The sequence below is a fragment of the Epinephelus fuscoguttatus genome, linkage group LG14 (genome assembly GCF_011397635.1).
Source record: "Epinephelus fuscoguttatus linkage group LG14, E.fuscoguttatus.final_Chr_v1".
Lineage (NCBI taxonomy): Eukaryota > Metazoa > Chordata > Actinopteri > Perciformes > Serranidae > Epinephelus > Epinephelus fuscoguttatus.
Window position 1 is genome coordinate 21,718,217 of NC_064765.1, and position 20,611 is coordinate 21,738,827.

The following is a 20,611-nucleotide window of genomic DNA, read 5'->3' on the forward strand; positions in this document are numbered from 1 at the left end:
GTACTTTAAGTACATTTTGATATCAATACTTTTGTACTTACTCATGTAAGAGTTTGAATGCAGGACTTACTTGTAACAGATTATTTTTACACTGTATTATTACTACTTTTAGTGACTTAATAAAAGATCCAAGCTCTTCTTCCAGCCCTGAGGATACTGTTAGTACAGCTCTAACTTGCCAGGTGCTTGTTTTTCCTGTGCTCTGTGACTTGAATGTAATGATAATACCTGAGAAGGGCAAACACATGTTAACCTAACAACTATCTGTTGGTGATTCAAAGTACACTCCCATCCACATTTCAGCTGTGTCTGGAGTTGTGTGATTAAAAAAAAGCCTGAATTGCATGGGTGCCTGTAATTACTCAGTTTCACTATACAGAAGATCAACACACTGCGTATCTACATGAGTCTTAAACTTGTGTAATGCATGTTCAAGTGGCAGGATGGTGTAAAGGCAAATTTATTTTCCGACATAATATTATATAACTAATATAATATATATATGCTCCATTCAGCCCTGGCGTTCACAGTAGACACACTTATAGTTTTTATTGATGTAATGTAGCTTTCCCTGTAAAAATAGCATATCTGTCAAGTTTTTTTTTCTTTACAATCGAAGAAAGTTTCACTTGTGCAACAGGCCTGAACAGATAAAACGTGATGAAATGAGAGGTACAAGATGACAACCCATTTATTTAGTAATACATTCTGCAAACTAGAAATTTTATTCAAACTTCAAAGGCTAAAAAATGAAAGAAAGGAGGGAAAGAAGGAGAGAAAATTTAAGGAGCAGGGGAGAGAAATGCATCAATTCACAAGCAAGGAATGCAATTTGTTCAATCGACAACACAAATAGTACAATTTAGTTCAGGGAACAAAGCTTTTTTAAACATTTTCATTTTTTTCTGCCATTCCTTTGGAGCTAGAACATAATACAAAATATACAGTTATTGAACTTTGTAAAATCACTCACAGAGGCCTCTGAGAAGCATTTGAATCAACATTGACAATACTTATCTACAGCACTCTAAAGCTATTCTTGAATGTAATCATAAATATAGCAGACATGAATGTATGTATGCACATTTTGAATGCTTACGAGGTTACCATGTTAAAACACTTGCATTAGTTAAAAGTATGACATCATCTGCAGTGAGAAATCAAATAAGCTTTCAAGACTGAGATTCAATAAGGTAACATGGGGTGGGGAGGGGTGGGGGGGGATAGTAGCATACAAACCAGCAATGGTTGAAAAGTTGTACCATGTGACAACCAGGACAAAGTCACTTTGCTGATAGCTTACGTACCCTAACACGGGGACAGTTTTGAATCTGAAAGAGTGTAACATCAGCAGCGTTACTCCTCATCATAGTGTTTTGTTGAACGAGTACTTTAGGGGGGCAACATGAGATTGGGTAAGGCAAATCGGTGAGCTTATTTACGAGCTGAAAAAGGTCAGCAAAGTGAGGCTCAGGTCGCCCTGTGAGGGGACAAATAAACCACAACTGCAAAGGGTCACACAGTAAACGCCACAACCGAGGTACATCGATATGTACAAGAGGGCGCAAGCATTTAAAATCTCTTTAACGTCTGCCAGGTAAGTCCTCTCCGTACAAGAATATACAGGATGCATTCCAGGCAACCAAAGGTAACTCTGCAAATAGCTTTATAATCTTTTTTTTTCTACAATAACAATTTTTCTGAGAAAAAAAAGCTGATTATACAAATGATCAGTGCATATGACTTCTGCCATTTAGTCACTTATCACACATCTCACATTTCTAAAACCCTGAACTCTCGATACAATTCTAGATTTGAGCTAAGTGAGCGCCACACGAGTAGATGAGTCGGTGAAATTACACAGGTGAGCATCTGAGGGCGTTGTTCAGTGAAGGTAAGGGGGGGGGCAGCTTATACGACAAGGCCAATAGTGTTACTACTTACTAAAATAAGTTATTTGTGGTAGCCACTTGAATCATTGCTTGTTTCACATCAGCACAATTCAGTCAAATACTGTACATGAGCACAGGCTTACCCCACTCTAATAGATCAGTGTTGCTCTAGGGGGAGAACCACAGAAAAAAATTCTGCATGTGAACTGCTTTGTGAACAGCTTGGATCTACGCAACAAGACGAAAAAACACTTCCTAAAAAAATGTTATGAGGTATTTCAGTTCATGAAAGAATTAAAAGGAGAACAGATGCTTGGGATCTTTTTTTGTTTTTGTGTTTTTCTCTTAAGTTAAGGAACAGGGACGAAAAGCTAGCGATGGAAATTTTATATAATTTAGACAAAACACCCAGATGTGACAAATCACAGCCAGGTCACAGTTAATATCTGCTAACATTTCAGCTATTTTGAATATTAAAAAAAAGCTTATGTCTACATTTTCCATCCTGTGGTTTGTTATAGAAATAGGTTAAATAACCAGCATCATTTAAGGGCCACATCCTGAATAGTAAAATCTCTTGAGCAACGACGGTCAGTCCAGGGGTGTGGGGGTATCGATGTCTACGAGATGCAAAGATATATTGTTTGTTTCATATTAAACGTGAAAAAAAAAATGCATGAAATGTTGCTTTAAAGCAACACCTCTCAGGGTTGCAACAAGCAGCTGGGTGCCGACGAGAGATATTAAGTGCGCTCACTTAAGTACAAGTAATGCATCGCAAAATAAAACTGCGTAGCTAAATAAAAAAGGCAAGTTCTTCCATTTAACATGATGTGAGCACAGTAGGTTTTGGTGAGTATTGTGGTGGAATTACAATACTGTGATTTAAAAACCTAAAGAGGTGAGTTAAGCATGTTTTGCTGTTTCTACTTCTTATTGTTTTGCTTTTTTTTTAATGGGAGGGAAAATTCAGCAAAACCACATTTCCATGCAAACACACACACAAAGAAAGCTACTGAATTATAACTACGTTCGTGTCGTTTCTCAGGTGACTGACTGTTTAAAGGTGCCCTGTGGAGTTTCCACTGTAAACACACTGTTAGGTTTACATTCAACATTTCTCACCAGAATAAAATGTGCGTGTCGTTAAGGCCTAACAAACATGTTCAACGCTATTCCACACACCACAATGGCCTTTTTTCTGTCTCTAAACTTGGACTTTTTTTTTTTACATCAGCTTATCGTCTTTTACACCTCATTACCATGACACCAGCTGTTGATACACACAATCGTGTTCATATGCTAGCTGAGCGAAGACCTGCTCATCGAAACGTTTCTCTACAGCACCATCAGTGGTCAAAAACTCCACAGAGTACCTTTAAAAAGCTGACTGAATGGAAACCTCAAAATAAAGTTAACATTGCTCTGTATTAAATTTACAGGGTTAGAGCTCCTTTACATTGTTGCTTCTTCTTATATAGATTTCACAATAACATAATTTGAGTGTCTTTGGCCTTTTTGCCACAAAAGATAAATATTATATTAAAAAGCAGCTAATTTAGGATTAAAGTCAGTTTTCTTATTAAAGATTTAATAATTTGCTACCACCACAAACCTAAATGCGGCGACATAGTTAGGATTGTCACTTTAATAAATTAGGAGTTGCAAATTAAGTACATTATTATATGAATTAAACAGTTAAAACACTCGGTGTTGCTCAGAGACACCGAAGTGATTAGAGGGAAACACTAATACTCAGCTAAACATCCCAAAGACAAACCAGAATCACATTTTGTCCATGGCAAAAAAACTAACTCAAGCGACATGATTTATTCCTTGAAAGTTTAAGTCAAAAATATATACATACATAAATTTCCAACAATGCAATTTTAGACAAAAAAAATGGCAGAAAATAAATCTGAAATAAAACCATTTCTCTTCAAGAAATATATCTACTGTGTGTGTGTTAAATACAGATTTAGTCAGTGACTATTCATTGTTTTCAGAGGGGAAAGTAACTGGGGGGGGGGGGGGGGGAATCAACCCACAGATCATACACTATAGCAGCAAACTGTATTGTGCTCTGGCTTGCGGTGCAGTGGGAGAGAGGCTTTTTAGGGCAGAGCAAAAACCGATGGGGGATACAAAGGTGCGATACAACCAGGAGAACTCATTGCAGTTAGCAGATTTGTTCTTGGTTTGAATGTCCAACTACGTAAAGAAAAGAATAGCCTTGTTAGTTTTTAGAGCCGACAGTTTCTCCTATCATCAGCCTGGATATAGGTGATTTTTTTTTACCTCTAAAATGGTCAGTGCTTAAACTGTTCACATCAGTCAAATTATCAGATGTTAAAAAGTAGAAGCTAAAAATCTATCTGTACCACATACAAAAACTGAATCTCATGGAAAAAAAAAAAAAACTTGGCATAGGCTGTCATAAAGCTGAAACAAGTGATTATAAATCATATGGCACCCGCAGTGGGCACTGGTAACAATGAATGTTTAGAAACTGATATTTAAATATGACACAATAAATGTGTAAACTAGTCTAGACTTGACTAGCTGCAAACCATTGTACACCATGGGTAAATTGAACTACTTATGTCATCTCAGGTTACTGTATAGTTCTGATATATAGCTTGAAGTTGTTCAAATAGCGTAACAGCATGTAAACTCTGTTATCCAAAAGCTTTTTTGGAATAAGAAGTAGTGAAAGCCTATGTTGGGTTGATGTGGAACACAGGGGCAGATTAGGGGTTAGCATTTCCCTTAAAACTCCAGCCTGGTCTCGTGTCTGACCACCGTATCAAATTAACATTAGAGTTGCACACACAGATCTGCCTTTACACTGACACACGTGCGCACATACAGACACACAAGCACCCACGCACGCTTGCAAGTATCTATTCGCCCAGACAAACGTGTTAACAGGGGTCTTTTTTTTCCCATCAGATGCCTCAAAGAAATGAAAAAAAAAAAGAGGTTATCTCTTTCAAACTTCCAAAATTACTTAGAAATACTTAGCCATTATTATTTGAGCATGTACAGAAAACCACTTACAAAAATAAAATACAATTAAAAAAAGCACAGGGGAAAAAAAAAAAAAGGATTTAAATGGTTTTGATATAGAGAGCTTACTGTGCTGTCAACTATACAATTTACCCGTTTCTTAAAGGAGCATAGACTAACTGAAAAAAAAAAAAGAAAAAAAAAAAAAGAAAGTAAAAGCGCAGAGACATTGTGCCTGGAGGACAAGCAGTAATATTCACTGAATAGACATTTGTTACAATTCCAGAAGAGCAGGAAAAGGCAGATAGTGCATAAAAGGTTCTCTTTTTCTTTTCTTTCATTTTTTAACTTAAAATCAAGCTGCATTAAATACAGGCTGTTTGTACAGGACAATTGCACTTCACAAAAACAGAAATATACAAACACACACAAGGAAATGTGAATCAAATTAATTACAGCTAAAAAAAAAAAATCTTACTACTTAAGCTGATTATTTAACAAAAAGAAAGAAAACCTTGTGGACTCACTTGTTATGGATTACTTTAGAGGAGAGTATTAAGGTGGGTGAACATAAAGGGGGAGACAAGACGGTGGGGATCCTGAACTCCAGAGTGGACTGGTGCTGCACTATTCCAGGTTTGTGTGCATGCAACTCCTCTTCTTCTTCTTCTTCTTCTTCCTCCTCCTCCTCCTCCTCCTGCTCCTCCTCCCATGAAATTCCCTTCTTAGAAACCAAAAGCTCAGAGTGACGGAGAGACAGACTGCTGAGCTGAGCTGCTGTGGGTCTTGAGAGGATGGTGGTTTGTAAACTCTATGCTGTGTTAGTGGTAGGAGGTTGTGTTACCACATGTCGTCTGTGGACGCAGAGTCCTTGATAAGAGAGGAGAGGAAGGAGAAACCCTTCAGACTCTGGCGCTACATCCATCAGATCTCTATCAAGAGCTGGACAGGTTCAAGCATGTTTGACACAAACTGACAGAATAATAAAAATCATCCAGGAGCTGAGAGAGATTCAACACCATTAGTTCCCCCAATATCTGTAATGCTATGGTAAATATATTTTACAAATAATCAGGAGATAAAGTAATATGCCATTTCTTTGGTCAATGTACCTTTTTACGAACGCTTCTTTAATTAACATGTATAAAACATAACTATATACCATTGCCATATAAAAACAGTAATTGCTTATTGGCTGTGCATAAAGCTTCCTCTCAGTGTATTATTGTTTACTTAACACGCATACAAGGCCGCAGGTTTTGTTTCAACATGAGGGGAAGCACATATGAAATAGAGGGTTTCCTCCGGCAGAAAATTGTGAGCATCGAATGTTTGATTTCCTGCATTCTTGTGAATTTTTTTGCACCATTTGTGCATTTTCTGCATCAATTTATGGTGTGTTTATAATAAATAAAACTGTGATACTTTTGTGTTTGCACATGTTCTAAACACTGAGGAGGCTGTGTCCCCTGCATTCACTACGCAGCTTAAGTTACTGGTCTCAAATATACATTGACACGGTTGCTACACAAATTCCACCCCAACATGTCATACTTCTCCAGACTCACGTTTACATAATTCTCTGTAGATTTTTCAAACTATATTTGACATCTGAGTACAAATAGCATGATGTCTATTAGGGGTGGGAACCACCAGAGGTCAGACGATACCATATTATCACAATACATATGTCACGATACAATATTATTGCGATATGCTGAGTATTGCGATAAAATATATTGTAAGCTGTATTTGCTGTATTTTTTTTCAGGTGCAAAGTATGTCCCCAGTGGAAACCTTTGTCAACATTATAAACGATAAATGACATTTTATAGTCTATTCATCTCACTTCAGTCATTTTCATTGCAGCAAAATGTCATCTAGTTAAATTAATAAGCAATTCATTTAAATATTCTAGTAGGGTACCAAAAGTTTAATTTGTATTTGTAAAATAATAATTAAAAAAATATCGATACTTGGAGTCTGTGTAACGATACAATATTGCCACAGAAAAATGTTGTTATACTATGTTGTACCCCTACTCTTTAACATGCAAATAAATGGTTATAAAATCTAACTGTTAACATGTGTATTACACTCGGACTATGTATACCGTTATGTTGACAAATAATTGCCACAAGATTGTAGTTAGGTGCTGCAGCCCTGAGGGTTGTGACTATGGCACCGGTATACGACCAGTGCCTACTGGGCTCAATCGCAATGCAGATTTTGATGGCTCATTTCTATGCCAGAGTGTTTGAGTAGCGACATTGTGGTCACTAGAGAGAGACAGAAGAGTGTGTGTGGTGACACATGACAGTGAGGGTGCAGCGACCGGAGCAGACGGTAAGAAGTTAAAACATAGCAGTACAATGTGTGTGTACAGTTGAGACTAAATTTTGTCAGTGCCCAAAGTGTGCAAGTGAAGTTAGCCTCTCATTGGAGCACGACCAAGCTTACTTAAGGTGGACTGTTAAGGTAGATCAGGTAGTAGATCAGTCGCTCTGAAACAGATAATGGAGAAATGTCTGCTGAGTCTTTTCTGGGTTAGACACACAATAATTAATTAAGAGTTAAAATATGGATCACTTTCAAGTTCAAATTTGCTTTTACAAGAAATAAAAGACATTCTCTGATGTTGTTGACTTGTTGATGTTGTCGTTTCGTGCTTCTTTTTTAAGTGACAGTATCAGGAAAAACCCAAATGATATCCAACACGAGCAGCCCTACAAATGAAGCTCATTGTTTGGTTATTTGTGATGCTATTTATATATGTAATTCAAAGATAATGCTGCATTTTAATTTCAAACTAATGTGGTCATGGATGTCTACATTTGGTTCCGTTATAAGGCACTTGGGGCAGAGCTGTTAGCATAGAGGCCGCTCTGTGTGGCCATATGGCCAATGCCATACTTCTTGCCTTGCTTTGGATGACATCACTCTCACTCTCTCTCTCTCTCTCTCACTCTCACTCTCACTCTCTCTCTCTCTCTCTCTGGTAAACATTTGGCTGCCTGCTCCAAACGCCAGGAAAAACACTCTGCTTCTGTGGTCAATTTATTTTTAGAAATTTGGAATTTCATATATTGGAAAACGGGATTTGGACGATAATCTGTTAAGTATAACCGACTATAACAAATAAGACTTTACAGTCAAACTACAAGCAAAATACAGGTAACAATAGTAATTTATTTTGTATATGAGACGAGATCTACTGGTCAAAAGTTGACTTAAATTTGAACTTGTGAAACAAATTTGTTGGTAATTAAATGGATATATTTTAATACAATTTAACAGATATTATACCAGACTACTGCACTAGGCAGTTGTACAGCGCAATGGAAACTCTAAACTACTTTCAGATAATTGGTCCCACAAAACAAATTCATCTAATTGGAAATGGTGAATGGTCACAAAAAACACCGCTGGAAATTATTAACATGTAAATATACTCTATATGCTCATATGTGATTACTTTGGCTCTGTATATGATGTATTCAAAAAGCAGACCCCAAGATATAGATCAGCTATGTTCATTTACTTCACAACCAACGATAGATAAAAACAAAAATATGCTATGAAATGCATGTGTGACATGATGTAGCAACAAAGATAACGCATGTATGTATGCTACTTCAGATTTCACAAAATGTTTCTTAACTATTTAAGGCCTTCTCTACTTTATGTTTCGGATTCTTTTTAGGTTTGTAAGGAAGTGGCAACGTTTAGAAACTCCTGTTGACAAACAGTGAGTGTGTTTACATAGACATGAATAACCTGTTTATGAGGCTTATCACGGTTATGATCAGATTCTGGATATGATGCTTACAGGAGCACAGAGAAATCAGGTTATCCATATTCCATGTATGCATGAAAAATACTAGTAACCCAACATCTAATTACTGCAGTCTCTCTACACAGGCGTCTGTGATGTTTAAAAAGACAAACAGGAAATGAGAGCGACAGGAAATATTAAACACTACGCTGTACATGAACTTGACTGTTAATTTCTATCCTGCCGTTCGCCAACAGCTGTCTGCTCTGAGCGCATCCTTGTCCCTCTCTTTCCCTCAACCGCACACACACAACATAATTACTCACCTAAAATTATTCCTAAAAACAGCTACGCTACGTTTATAACACTGCATATAGGACGGGGGTGCAGTGGATGAAGATGCGCAGCCTCTTTTGTTACTGACAGCCGAAACTCAGTTCCTTCAACTCTCCAGAAGAGAGATGCTGGTGCCAGTTTTTGTGTCTCTGTTACGTCACTTTGCTGAAGCTGCGCCTACACAGGTATTCGCTGGGTCTCAAATAACCAGTATAAGGCATGTACATGCTACAGTTTCACAGTTTCTTTTGGAGTAGCATGTCTGGGTTTCTTGCAAATGGGATAAGGGCTCAGGACATGTCGGTTACATACTCAAACACATAAGCAGGATATGCTAAAATCCCGATATAAACAGGTTGTTCATGTCCATGTAAACACGCTCGATGTGTAATTTGTCACAGGGTCGTGCTAACACAATAGCACTGATAGTGAATGAAAGTTTATCTATCAACTTGTTCAGACTGATTAACATGAACCAAACGAACTTTCACTACAAGTTCAGGCATCAGTCATCCTTTGGATTGGAAAAGTAAATGTGAGAACAGATGCTAAGAGTTGAAGCATATACTCACAATGACTGCCATTATTAACTATAACTGTCGTAACTGCCGTGTTATTTTAGCACAACCTGCAGGACACTCCACTGACAATGATGAATAGGCAATCCTTAAAAACTGGCATCAGTGCCAGCCTGGCCATGTTTGATCAGTATCAGCCAAAATAAACCTGATAAATGCCCATCCTTTCATAGTTTAAATCTGCTCTCCTTTACGACAGCTGGGCTCTACGGTTTGAACATTTGATTAAAAATTAGAGTGAATGTGAAAACTTATTTGGGTATACTGGCGCAGGATTTTGACAGCTGAATTGGTAAAATATGTGCTGACCTCCAACACTAAATACTCTGTGAATGAAGAAGTCGAGTGTTTCTGTAGCTGAAACATCGTCTTTAGTATTGCGACCTATATGATAGCGTCACATCAATTCTAGGAGTTTATATCCCATCAGCGTAATCTTTATGAACCACTATTTGTCTTTGTTACAAGTAGCTTGGAAAATAAAGTGTGCCAGGTTAATTAGACTAGATTTTTTACAACATGCACTGACCATTTTTGGCACAAAACTTTGTCTTGGTATGAGTTTATGTCCATATCATCTGATTTTCAGATTGTAGTGAGAATGATCTGGACAGCTGTGCCGTTTAGATGAATATAAATTTTGGATCTGCCTTGGTATCAGCAGATATCAAATGTCAAAGGAGTTGGATGAGGAGCAAACAAACGAAAACGAACAAAACAAAAATCATCTGGACATTCCTTATGTTAATGCGTGCCGTGGCATTATCTGGCTACAATGATCGAGCCGTCTGCAGGTCTACAAATAATGCACACAAATTGAAGCAATGGTGAAAAAACAACAATTAAATTGTTCCTCACTTAATTGTGCCAAACAAAAACATCTGCACTTGTTTTTTTTAACTGAACCATTCACCTTGAAACTGTAGTAATGTAAAGTATTAATTTCAGTTAACAAGCAAATCTGATTGTATTCGTATGTACCAAAACACTTGTACAGTAGAAGGACAGAGCAGCATTAATCCCAACTTAAACTGATGTGAGGTTAATTTTTTCTTGTTAAGAAACATATTTTATCTAAACAGTTCTTTATGGATACAACGTATTGTCTGGGTTTTATTGTTATATTGTATTTAATACCTTTTCTTTTTTTGTCTCTTATAACAGTGATTTTTATGGAAAGGAGCTGTCATTAAGAAGGCCTTCTGACTAATGCATGCCCTTAAAACAAACAAACAAACAAACCTGCCAAATGTGTAATCGCTAGATGTAGATGTTCAGAGAATTTTGTTAAAAAGCCGCACAACACCTCAGAGGTGACATAAAAGCAGTACCGGGTGTCTCAAAAAGGTTTCTTCCCTGATTTAAAATTACTAGTGCAGTTATCTCAGTTATTTCTGGTGCAGGCATTGTCACCTCACAGAGGTAATGCAGAATACCTCACATAGAATCTCCAAGGTGAGTCAAAGAGTACGTACAAGTAACAGAAAAAGTATTGAGCTGGGCTGACTCAAAAACACCCTCTAAATTTCGCATACCTTCTTATAAGGATTTTAGTAACACGGTGTGCTTTTACACAATACTGATCTCTACCAGAATGGCAAAGACCCGGTAAGCAAACCACTCCAATTCAACAAAATTATGACATTTCCCGTGACCTTTTCTGTATTTTGTGGTGCTACCTGAGTTTATAATGGGCTGCAAGGATTTATTGTCACAGATCTACGACTTCAACTTCATAAGGGTTAACATCTGACATGCTCAGCAAAACATTACCTATAAATGTGAAGGTCTCCTCTGAGGAATTAAAGGGATAGATACTGGGGTTGTATGAGGTACTTATGCATAAGTACCTCATAGATGGCGGTCAGCACAGATCCAGTGTGGAGAAACATGACAGGAATACCACCATGGAAGCCGAGCAGTGTATTGCTGTGGACAAGGGCAGCAGCTAAATATATTTTAGCCACCTAAAAAAATCAATATCAGTGTACACTATATTTAGAGTACTTTCACCTCTTTACCTTGCTATCAGACAGCCCTTTCAGATGAGGAGCTGAAGCCGTTATCTAGACTCTCTTCAAAGCCACAAGAGGCCTTTGACAAAAACACTTCTGCAAAGTAAAACCACTGTTTTTGTAAAAGGAGTCTGGTGGTTTAGACGAGAGCATAGATGACGGCTTTAGTTCCCTGTTGGAAAGGGCTGCCTTATGATTTTTTTTTTTTTTTAAGGTGGCTAAAATATATTTTACTGCTGCCCCTGTCCACAGCAGTGCACTGCTTAGCTTACGTGGCTGTATTTCTGTCTGCTTCTCCAAACTTGAAGCATGCTGACCAGTAGTGCACTGACTATGGATGAGCACCTGATACAACCTCACTTCAAAATATCTGAACTATCCCTTTAAGAGACAGAATGAGCTGGGTGGATACATCCAAACTGAGCAACCAGCCACGACTCAAAGAGAGCCACAGATGAGAGGGATGATGTGAGATGTCACTAGAGGCACTTGGAAAACAAACAAACAAAAAATAACAACAACAAAGGGCCGCATGACATAATATCTGTGGTTTAAACAGAGGGTGCGTGAAGACTGACTACAAAAAACCTCTTAAGGAGAATTTGGCAGGAAAGACAAAGGAGTCGGGGTATGTCTGTGCTTTAAAAACATAATCACAGTGCACTTGAGGTTTAACTGTACTATCACCTCACGAGTAGGTACAATGCACAAAACATCGTAAAGACAAAAGGAAAAAAAAAAGAATAAAATTATATTAGGGTTTGGTTGTGAAGAAAATGTAACATGTATTTCAACTTAAGCCATATCTAATAAGCTTTTTTATATATATATATATATATATATATATATATATATGTACATATATGTACATACACACACATATACTTTTAGTTACATATATTTGAAGTTTAATATAATATTTTTAACTGTTTAAAGGGGCAGCCTATATTGTGTATACTGATTTTATATTATTTTATTTGTATTTTACCTAGTTTGTATTTTTGTCATATTTACATCCTTTTTCTATCGAAACAAAAGGATACTCTGCACATCTATTTCAAAACAGGCGCGTGGGAGAGGCACGAGCAGGACACAACTTGCAGACAAACTCCCGCACACTGTCTAACTTTCAAAAATACTATTAATATTAGAACCTGGTTTGCCTGATGTAGGTGTAGTTACTGAAACGTTGAAATAGATTTATCATTTTTGCACTTTAGACAGTGTGCAGGAGTTATTCTGCAAGTTGTATCCTTATTTGTTTATCATGTATAAATATATATATTTCATATATTCATCGTTTATTTACCTTTTCTTTCCTCTTTTCTTTTGCTTCTGACTGCTGTAATGTTTGAATTCCCCAGTGAGGGATTAATTAAGTCTTATATTTTATCTTAAAAAACGTTATTTGGTGGTGGCAAAACCACAACGTTGAATTTCATTTGGACTGATTTTAATAACTTAAAAAAGTGAGCTGAAACAAATGTGCAAACAAGAGGATAATATCCAGATGTGCAAACTGATGATGAAAGAAGTGCCAAGGTGGGTTAAATGACTACTCACTCAAAAGGTTGAATATAATAACAAATACTGTATAATGTTTCTGAGGCCTTTTGAATACATTTGCAAAACATTTCAAAGAACCTAATCTCACTTTATCCATGGAAAGCTGTGTGTCGATTTATCCCATTCTGTATTCAGGCTGCACCACATAATACGGGAGAAGTCAAGGGGCCTGGTGGCTTTCTGAAGGTACCGTAATTTCTGAAATAACTCAGTGTCTGAAAGTAATTTAAAAAGTCCGCCGTTATAAAAACATGAAACACTGAAACAAAGTGCCAATTTTCACTATCAAGGACAAGATGACTTGTGCATAATTCAAATGTAGCTGACCCAGTGAGCTCATCTGATGAAAACTTGAAAGCTCGATATGTGAGTGGACGAGGGCAACAGCTTTGTAATCTGTTTGTTTACAAAGGAATGATGAGCAATGTTCCTTTTTTAAACTAGTATGTGACAAGAGTGCAGCTTTTTATTTCATCCACACAAATACCGCACAATTTCACTAATTAGCTCTTCCCTCTTTGATTTAAAGAGCACCAATTAGTGAAATCACCTCATGTGGTGTGAAAGTGAGCCTTTTTGGCACAGGATCTGCAATGCAATTGCAGTCCTTTGTCAAAATTAAACCAAGTTATGCAACTGAAGTTTTACTAGGACTAGGTGTGTAGAATTTAGTGACATCTATTGACTGAAATGATACATTATATTTATAACTTATAGCTTTTCCTAAATTTCTAATCATCTGAAAAATAAGATTCATATTTTCCTTATCTTAGAACGAGCTGTTTATATCTACATACAGAGTGTACCATGTTGCTCTACAGTCGGCCAGAACAGACAAATCAAACACCGGCTCTCAATAGGGCCATTCACGTTGGTCATGTGGTTTCGGTTCTGTAACCTCACAGCTAGATGCCACTAAATGCTACAAACTCAGAACATTTTCTGCTGGTGTCGGCCATAACAAAACATTTGTACAATAAGATAATGGTGCTTTTATCAATTTTCTCTGTTTTTCAGAAAACACTGAAAATTGATTTTAAAAAAACACCCTAAATAGGTCACTATGTCACCGAAGAGTCCATCCATAAAGTTTTATTTCTGACTGCATTTTGAGTAAATTAGAGTTGGGCAACCTATTTCCTTGTTCCATCTTTTTGAATACTAATAACATGCGTAAAATCGGTTAAAGTTTGCTGGTCACACATCAAAAATCATGCATACTCCAAGCCATGCGCACCTACAGGGAGTCAAAAGACAAGCTGGGATACTTACTGTGTCATCACTTCGGTAGGGGTTGAGTTTGTTGTACACTGCTTCAATAACACTTCGTCTGAGGGGAAGAGAAAGTATAAAAACATTTAGTTTTTATTAAAATGACTTAACTAACAATTACTGTTGGGTAATTGGTTAACATATTGTTGCCATCAGTTCTAACCACAAAGCTCACTCACTTGCTTGCCAGCTCTCCTCCAGGGGGGAGGTTAGGGATGCTCTCAGATGCTAACGTCCGCATAACATGGACCAAATCCGGGACACCTTCATCCCCCTGCTTTTTGATGATCTCTGTTGGAAAACAAAATTATATTTGGGTCATTTCACATGAATGTACAGAAGTGTTTAAAAAAATCAGATTGGTGTGTGCAGGAAAAATGTCTATGTGCACAAGAACATGCTGTAGAGAAATAATATGACTGAATCAGGTTTAGACTGAAGCACAGAAATACGAGTAGGGTTGGATTTTGATACTATTGTTAGTGATACCATCACCATTTATATTACTTTTTAATACTGACTCTTTTGGAAAAAAAAAATAACACTCTCCTTCACTGATGTAATAGAGAGACAGTAAGATCACTAGTGTGCAATACATGTACCCAAACAAAAAGTTACTGCCACCTTCAATACATTATTTTTTCTCTGAATACACAACATCCACAGTACTGCATGTATGTAAATCCTGTCAATCAAGAGTGATCCTAGGCCTGTCAAGATTACTTGATGAACGATATTATGGTCATTTTAAGACCATTTTATGCCACTTATATAATGATAATATAATAGCATAATAATGCAAGTACATCCTTTCAAGGACCAATGCACTTTTAATTCTTAAGAATATTCAAACATTGGAATGTAAAAAAACAAACAAACAAACAAAAAAAACCCCATAAATATCCTCAGTAAATACTATGTTTATGTGTGGAGGAGCTCGGCCCCACCCTTTGTATAACGCTGACAGAGAGCAGACAAGAGGACAGAAGTAGCACGACCAACAATGACAGCAAAACCTGTTTTAGCATAGTTTTTTCTGTTCCTTCAACTAAGACACTGTAAAAATGCTTGTAGGCGCTGGTCAGAAAACCCTACTGTGTATTATGGCATCATGTTGGCTAAAATGTTGGGGACATTCTTCTGTAAACAAATACTGATATAAACACAGGGGCAATACTGTGTAATATATGGACATGTACTCAATCATTTTTGCTGACCTTGATAAATTGATAATGTAATTATTGTGACAGCCCTACGTAAACCCTCCTCTGTTGCTCTTCCTGAATTTTATTTCCCTTTTTCCCCACTGAAAGGTTTTTGGGGTCAGTTTTTAGTATTTAGTATAAAGTCCTGTCTGTGAGGCAAAATGGTGGTTTATGTTTTTGGCCTATATAATAAACTTTGCCTCCTGATAAAGTATAAAGGTTTAGTAGTGAAACACTAAAAGGGAGTGGTGACCTGAGACCTATGGCCAGCTGCTGTGCCTACAAAAGAAAAATATTAACCACAAAGGTTTTATACACAAGAACTTTCTCCTGGTCGTCAAATCAATGTTGAACAGTGTGTGTTTAGTTTGAGTCTCAGACAAATTGGCCTCCAATTTGAAAATATGCCTCTGGCATTAACATGCAATTAATTGTGCATTGTTACTGTAAATAGCTGACAGAAGTGCTTTGCTCAAAAAGGTAAATGTAGTTGATGGGTGTGAGTTTTAAATAGTAGACTTTCTTGATGAAAGTCCAGTGAACGATACAACTAATTACACAAAATGAGAGTGTTAAATAGTGTGGGGGATTCCATGTGTCTTCTCACATGTAAGGTAATATTTTCCCCAGGAGAATATGCCTTCAGCTTGAAATGCTGCTATACCAGTGGCCCTCTCACTACAGAGACTGAATGTGAAGTCTTTAGGGTAGTGTTTTAATGTGTTAAACTTCCAGCATGACTATAATGCAAAGGACACTGTTAATGTAGTCCTTTCAAAAAGTCTAAATATACATGGGTTTTAAAGATAAACCTGAGACGTCATTTGTGATCTGACTAAAATGCATTCAAGAACCTCCAGGAGTTATGCATAATCATACAGATTACAATAGTATTTGAATACCTAGATCATACTCAGTATAATGTTTTCCTATTTTCAATTTCTGTTCTTCCTGACCACTGCAGACACTCACTCTCTGACCCTACTGGAATCAAAGGAAAACAACTGCTTTGATTAAGACAGGCTTTTGGATGTTTCCCTGGTTCTTCACACAGCTGTCAAATTCAAAAATTTCAAACTTTATCATCTCCCACCAGCCAGGCTATTAGCAAGGCTAACATTATTTAAACTTTACATTAAAAGAACAAAGAAAACATGGTTTCAAACTGAAAAAGGAAAGGATCATAACACTAAAAGGAAAAGGGATTATGATGTCAGTATCCCATGCTCTATGGTGGTCTATTGCTATGGTACTCTTGCCTACCTTCTACTCTGCCCTCCAGATATTTATCCAGCTCTGCCTCCCGTTTCACTGCCTCCGGAGATACCTTTGGTGCCCCAGGAAAGCAGATTAACACAACGCTCATATTATCCCGGCTCCCCTGTAGAAAAATAAAGAGCAAACACGGAGGTCATGTAAATCACCACGATACTAAAACACACAAGTGTGAGACAAAATGTCACAATAGGTTTTGTGGACGTGCCATACCTTGTACAAGCAGGTGTCAACAATTTCATTGCTGACTCTTTCAAGATCATCTGTCACCTCTAGCCTCGACCTGACAAAGTCACACAGTTCCTCATTGGCCATGACATCCCAGATGCCATCACAAGCTAGTATAATGAATTCATCTTCTCCCTCACATCTCTCTATTGCATAAACTTCAGGCTCAGGAGACACAAGCTGCTCTGTAGGGCCTTTTCCATGCACACACTTGTAGTCGAAGTCTCCCAAAGCCCGAGACACAGCTAGGGACCCATTAACTCGCTGGATCATGACTGAGCCACCGGCATTCTGGATCCTTTCCTTCTCCAAAGGGTTGCTGGGTTTGTGATCCTGTGTGAAGAAGTGCACAGCTCCGCCCCGGCTGAGGAGTCCCCGTGAGTCCCCACAGTTGATAAAGTAGATATGGTTCGGAGCAATCATCACTCCCACTGCAGTGGAACCACTGCGGTCTACACCATGCTTCTTCTCTGAGATGGTTCGCATGTGTTCATCAATCTGCAGGAACCCTGTGCGGATCCCAGTCTTCACGTTCTCCACAGAGGGGTCATCCTGCAGAGCACTCTGGAAGTCTGGGTTGCTGGTGATGTGCTCCAGCAGGTGCTCACAGCAGTACTTGGCCACCTGAGAGCCAGCATGCCCATCATAAACAGCAAAGAACGACCAGCGGTCGAGACCATGGGGCAGACCAATTACTGCTGTGTGTGCATCTTCCATCTCCACCCGCCAACCTTGCATGCTACTCAGCCCATACCTCAGTTCATTGCCCTCACCATGGGAATTGTATTTTTCCATCTTTGGTTTGTCCAGAAATGCACCCATTGTGTCCCTTGTATGACCTGTAACACATATAAAAAGAAAGACAACTGTTTGTAACATATGGCATACATTTCATGTTTTCTAATATAACCAGTAATATAAGGACTTTGTGGCAATATTCAGTTTCTAATCAAGTGGCTGTGCAAAGGTGAATTTTTGCTTGGGGGGAAAAATCTGAATAATTTCCCACAATGCTAAACAGAAGGACACAATGTTCTATATTAGCTGAGCTAAAACAGATAACACGTATTACAACCAAAACTAAGCATGTTGTAGCTGAGTTCAGGCCCCCTGCTCTAATCTAAAAATAGTAGACCTGGGTACACATTTTAGTTAACATTATATGTTAAACACTGCTAGTGTGGATCAGATTGAAACGCCCTTAGGATCACATGTAATGATAAGTTGTTTAATTGTATTTTTAACACACTGTTTGGCAGCATTTGGCCTTCGCAATCCATAACACCTCACCATACTAGCTAACGTTAGTCGAGGTAATATTAGTTAAAGCTGTAGTTGCATGCCTGCAGAGCTAACGTTAGCTAACCGACTGACCAGTTACTCGATAACCACCACAAAACAATTCCAAGAGACCTGACAAACCCAACATTAATGCCAACGTTGTGGTGAGCTAATTCACAGCATGAACCTGCTCAGTAAGGACAGCTTTTGGTGTTAGATTTGCGGAAAAAGTTGACTGTTTGGCAAGTCCAGACCACAACCCAAATAAACAAACAGCCTTGCCTAGCTGCGGGCCTTGACCCTTGTCCCTCACAGCTAACTTTGACGGGCCTCCCTCTGCCATGGTTTGCTAACGTTATGTTAAGGCAAGGAGAGCCCTCGGCCTTGCTAACGTATTATCGCTAGCGCACAATGCTAACACGGCTAGGACAGCTAGCTGCCCAACGTTACCCAACAGTTACTGGTTTAAGAGTAAATGTTTTATGACTTACCAAATATCCAAAATTCCGGTTGACAGCAACGGAAGCTGCGACAGTGACAATGACTGACTGGCCTCAGTTCACACCAGAGAGGGTACACCGACGAAACTAGGGGGTTTGCGGTGGTTTAGCTAGGCTAGCTAGCCAGTTAGCTAGCAACGAGCAATCGTCACTCAAGACTCAGTGCATATAAATGGTGTAAGTGCGGAGGTCCCTCTTTGCGTACGCCCGTGATGTATTACATTATCTCAGCTGGCGACCTAAAATCTCTTCTGTCAGATTTTCTTGGGATTTTGTGGGCCGGAGCTTTGCGTTGCCAAGCCAGGGGGAAGCTGAAACGTCTGTCCCAGCCTCTCCACTAGACAGCTTGACAGCTTGCTAGCTAACGTTAGCTTCTGAGGAGCACAGAGCTGTGAAACGGTTTTGGCGTAGCGGCTGCACTGGGTAACTACAACTTCCGGGATTGTCACGTGACGCGCACTTGCTAGAAACGAGTTTTCCCATACACAATCATTGGAAAAGCAGCTTTAAAATGGTGAATACATTTTTCTGAGCGGCACAATCCCCATGAAATGACTATTCATATTATCAGAACTGGATCCATCAATTCAATAGTATCTGGAAAGTATTTAAGGGCCGTGTGCTTAATTTATTTAATCCCATTCGTGTGTGCGGGGCACCAACAAGAAGTCAGCCCGCTCCACTCCACTCCGCATGGCGTGTGCGCCTAAACGCGCCCAGTGAGCAACTTTCATAGGAATGAATGGGTCGCCATGTTGGAGCGTCGTATCCACTTCTCTTAAATACATCAGAGCTACACAGACAGGACCCGGATGTTGCAGGTTGCGTACTCGAAAATATGACATCATCCCTGTAGAGTTGTGGCTGCTCAGGCTACAAAACACGAGGCATGCATGCATGCAAGAACATGGTGTCCCAAATTAGAGATATAGGCCTAACCTGCACATCATTTATCAAAGATCTGTAATAAGTCGAATGTAGCTGATGTGAAAAAAAAATAATCTACAATATCTTGCATCCACAGTGATGTGGGTGGGCTTATATCTTCTGTCATATCATAGATGACAGTGTTTTGATTGGGCACAGTTTACAAATGGGATAAATTTAAAGGATTCATGAATTCAAATGTATATTTGTATGATGTATGGAGCAGTTTAATATTATGTAAAATGGAAAAAGAAGGATCTTCACACTGTTGTAGGGGTGGGGCAAGTGAACAGTTCCTTGGAATCAGCATCACAGACAACCCAGCATGGTCATCAAACAAAAACAACCAAAAATGAAATTTAAAAAAACTCAAAAATGGCTGTGTTTTTTAATAAAGCCTAAGAAGGCAAAATTCCTTTGCGAAGTTCTTGTTAACTTCTAAGAGGAGCAATAGAAAACATCCTGACTGTAAACATTACAAACTGGCATATATGTACACAACCCAGGACATGAGGGCTCTGCAGCAGGTGATTAAAACCACCCAGAAAATCACTGGTACCTCGAAGTAATATTTGATTTGTCTTTTGACTCCCATATTAAACAAACCTCACAGACTGTGTTTTTTTCATCTGCATAACATTGCAAAAATTAGGCCTATCCTGTCCCCAAAAGATGCAGAAAAATTGGTCCACACTTCTGTTACCTCTAGGCTGGATTACTGTAATTCCCTATCATCAGGTTGCTCTAATAAG

The 20,611-nt window shown here is 38.4% G+C and overlaps 1 protein-coding gene across 2 annotated transcripts; it reads right to left on the reverse strand.

The window, feature by feature from the left end:
- Positions 1-666: 666 nt before the first annotated feature.
- Positions 667-19,357, reverse strand: ppm1aa (protein phosphatase, Mg2+/Mn2+ dependent, 1Aa). 2 transcript variants are annotated; one of them, XM_049595617.1, is made up of 6 exons: positions 18,924-19,356; positions 17,137-17,990; positions 16,912-17,029; positions 14,623-14,734; positions 14,444-14,501; positions 667-5,771 (listed from the first exon to the last, which is right to left on the reverse strand). In XM_049595617.1, exons 2-6 carry the CDS (start codon positions 17,971-17,973, stop codon positions 5,742-5,744), a joined length of 1,155 nt encoding a protein of 384 aa, XP_049451574.1. In that variant the 5' UTR covers positions 17,974-17,990; positions 18,924-19,356; the 3' UTR covers positions 667-5,741. The 2 variants fall into 2 exon arrangements, with proteins under 2 accessions (XP_049451574.1, XP_049451575.1); XM_049595618.1 differs by lacking the exon at positions 667-5,771 and adding an exon at positions 5,786-7,405 and having other exon boundaries at positions 18,924-19,357.
- Positions 19,358-20,611: the final 1,254 nt, after the last annotated feature.

Excerpts from the sequence above, each read along its gene's own strand:
- ppm1aa (XM_049595617.1), bottom strand. The coding sequence starts at position 17,973 with ATGGGTGCATTTCTGGACAAACCAAAGATGGAAAAATACAATTCCCAT. Across the intron at positions 17,030-17,136 it reads TTGACACCTGCTTGTACAAG|GGGAGCCGGGATAATATGAG; the intron begins GTATGGCACGTC and ends ATTTTTCTACAG. Across the intron at positions 5,772-14,443 it reads CCTACCGAAGTGATGACACA|GACTCTGCGTCCACAGACGA; the intron begins GTAAGTATCCCA and ends TCTCTTATCAAG.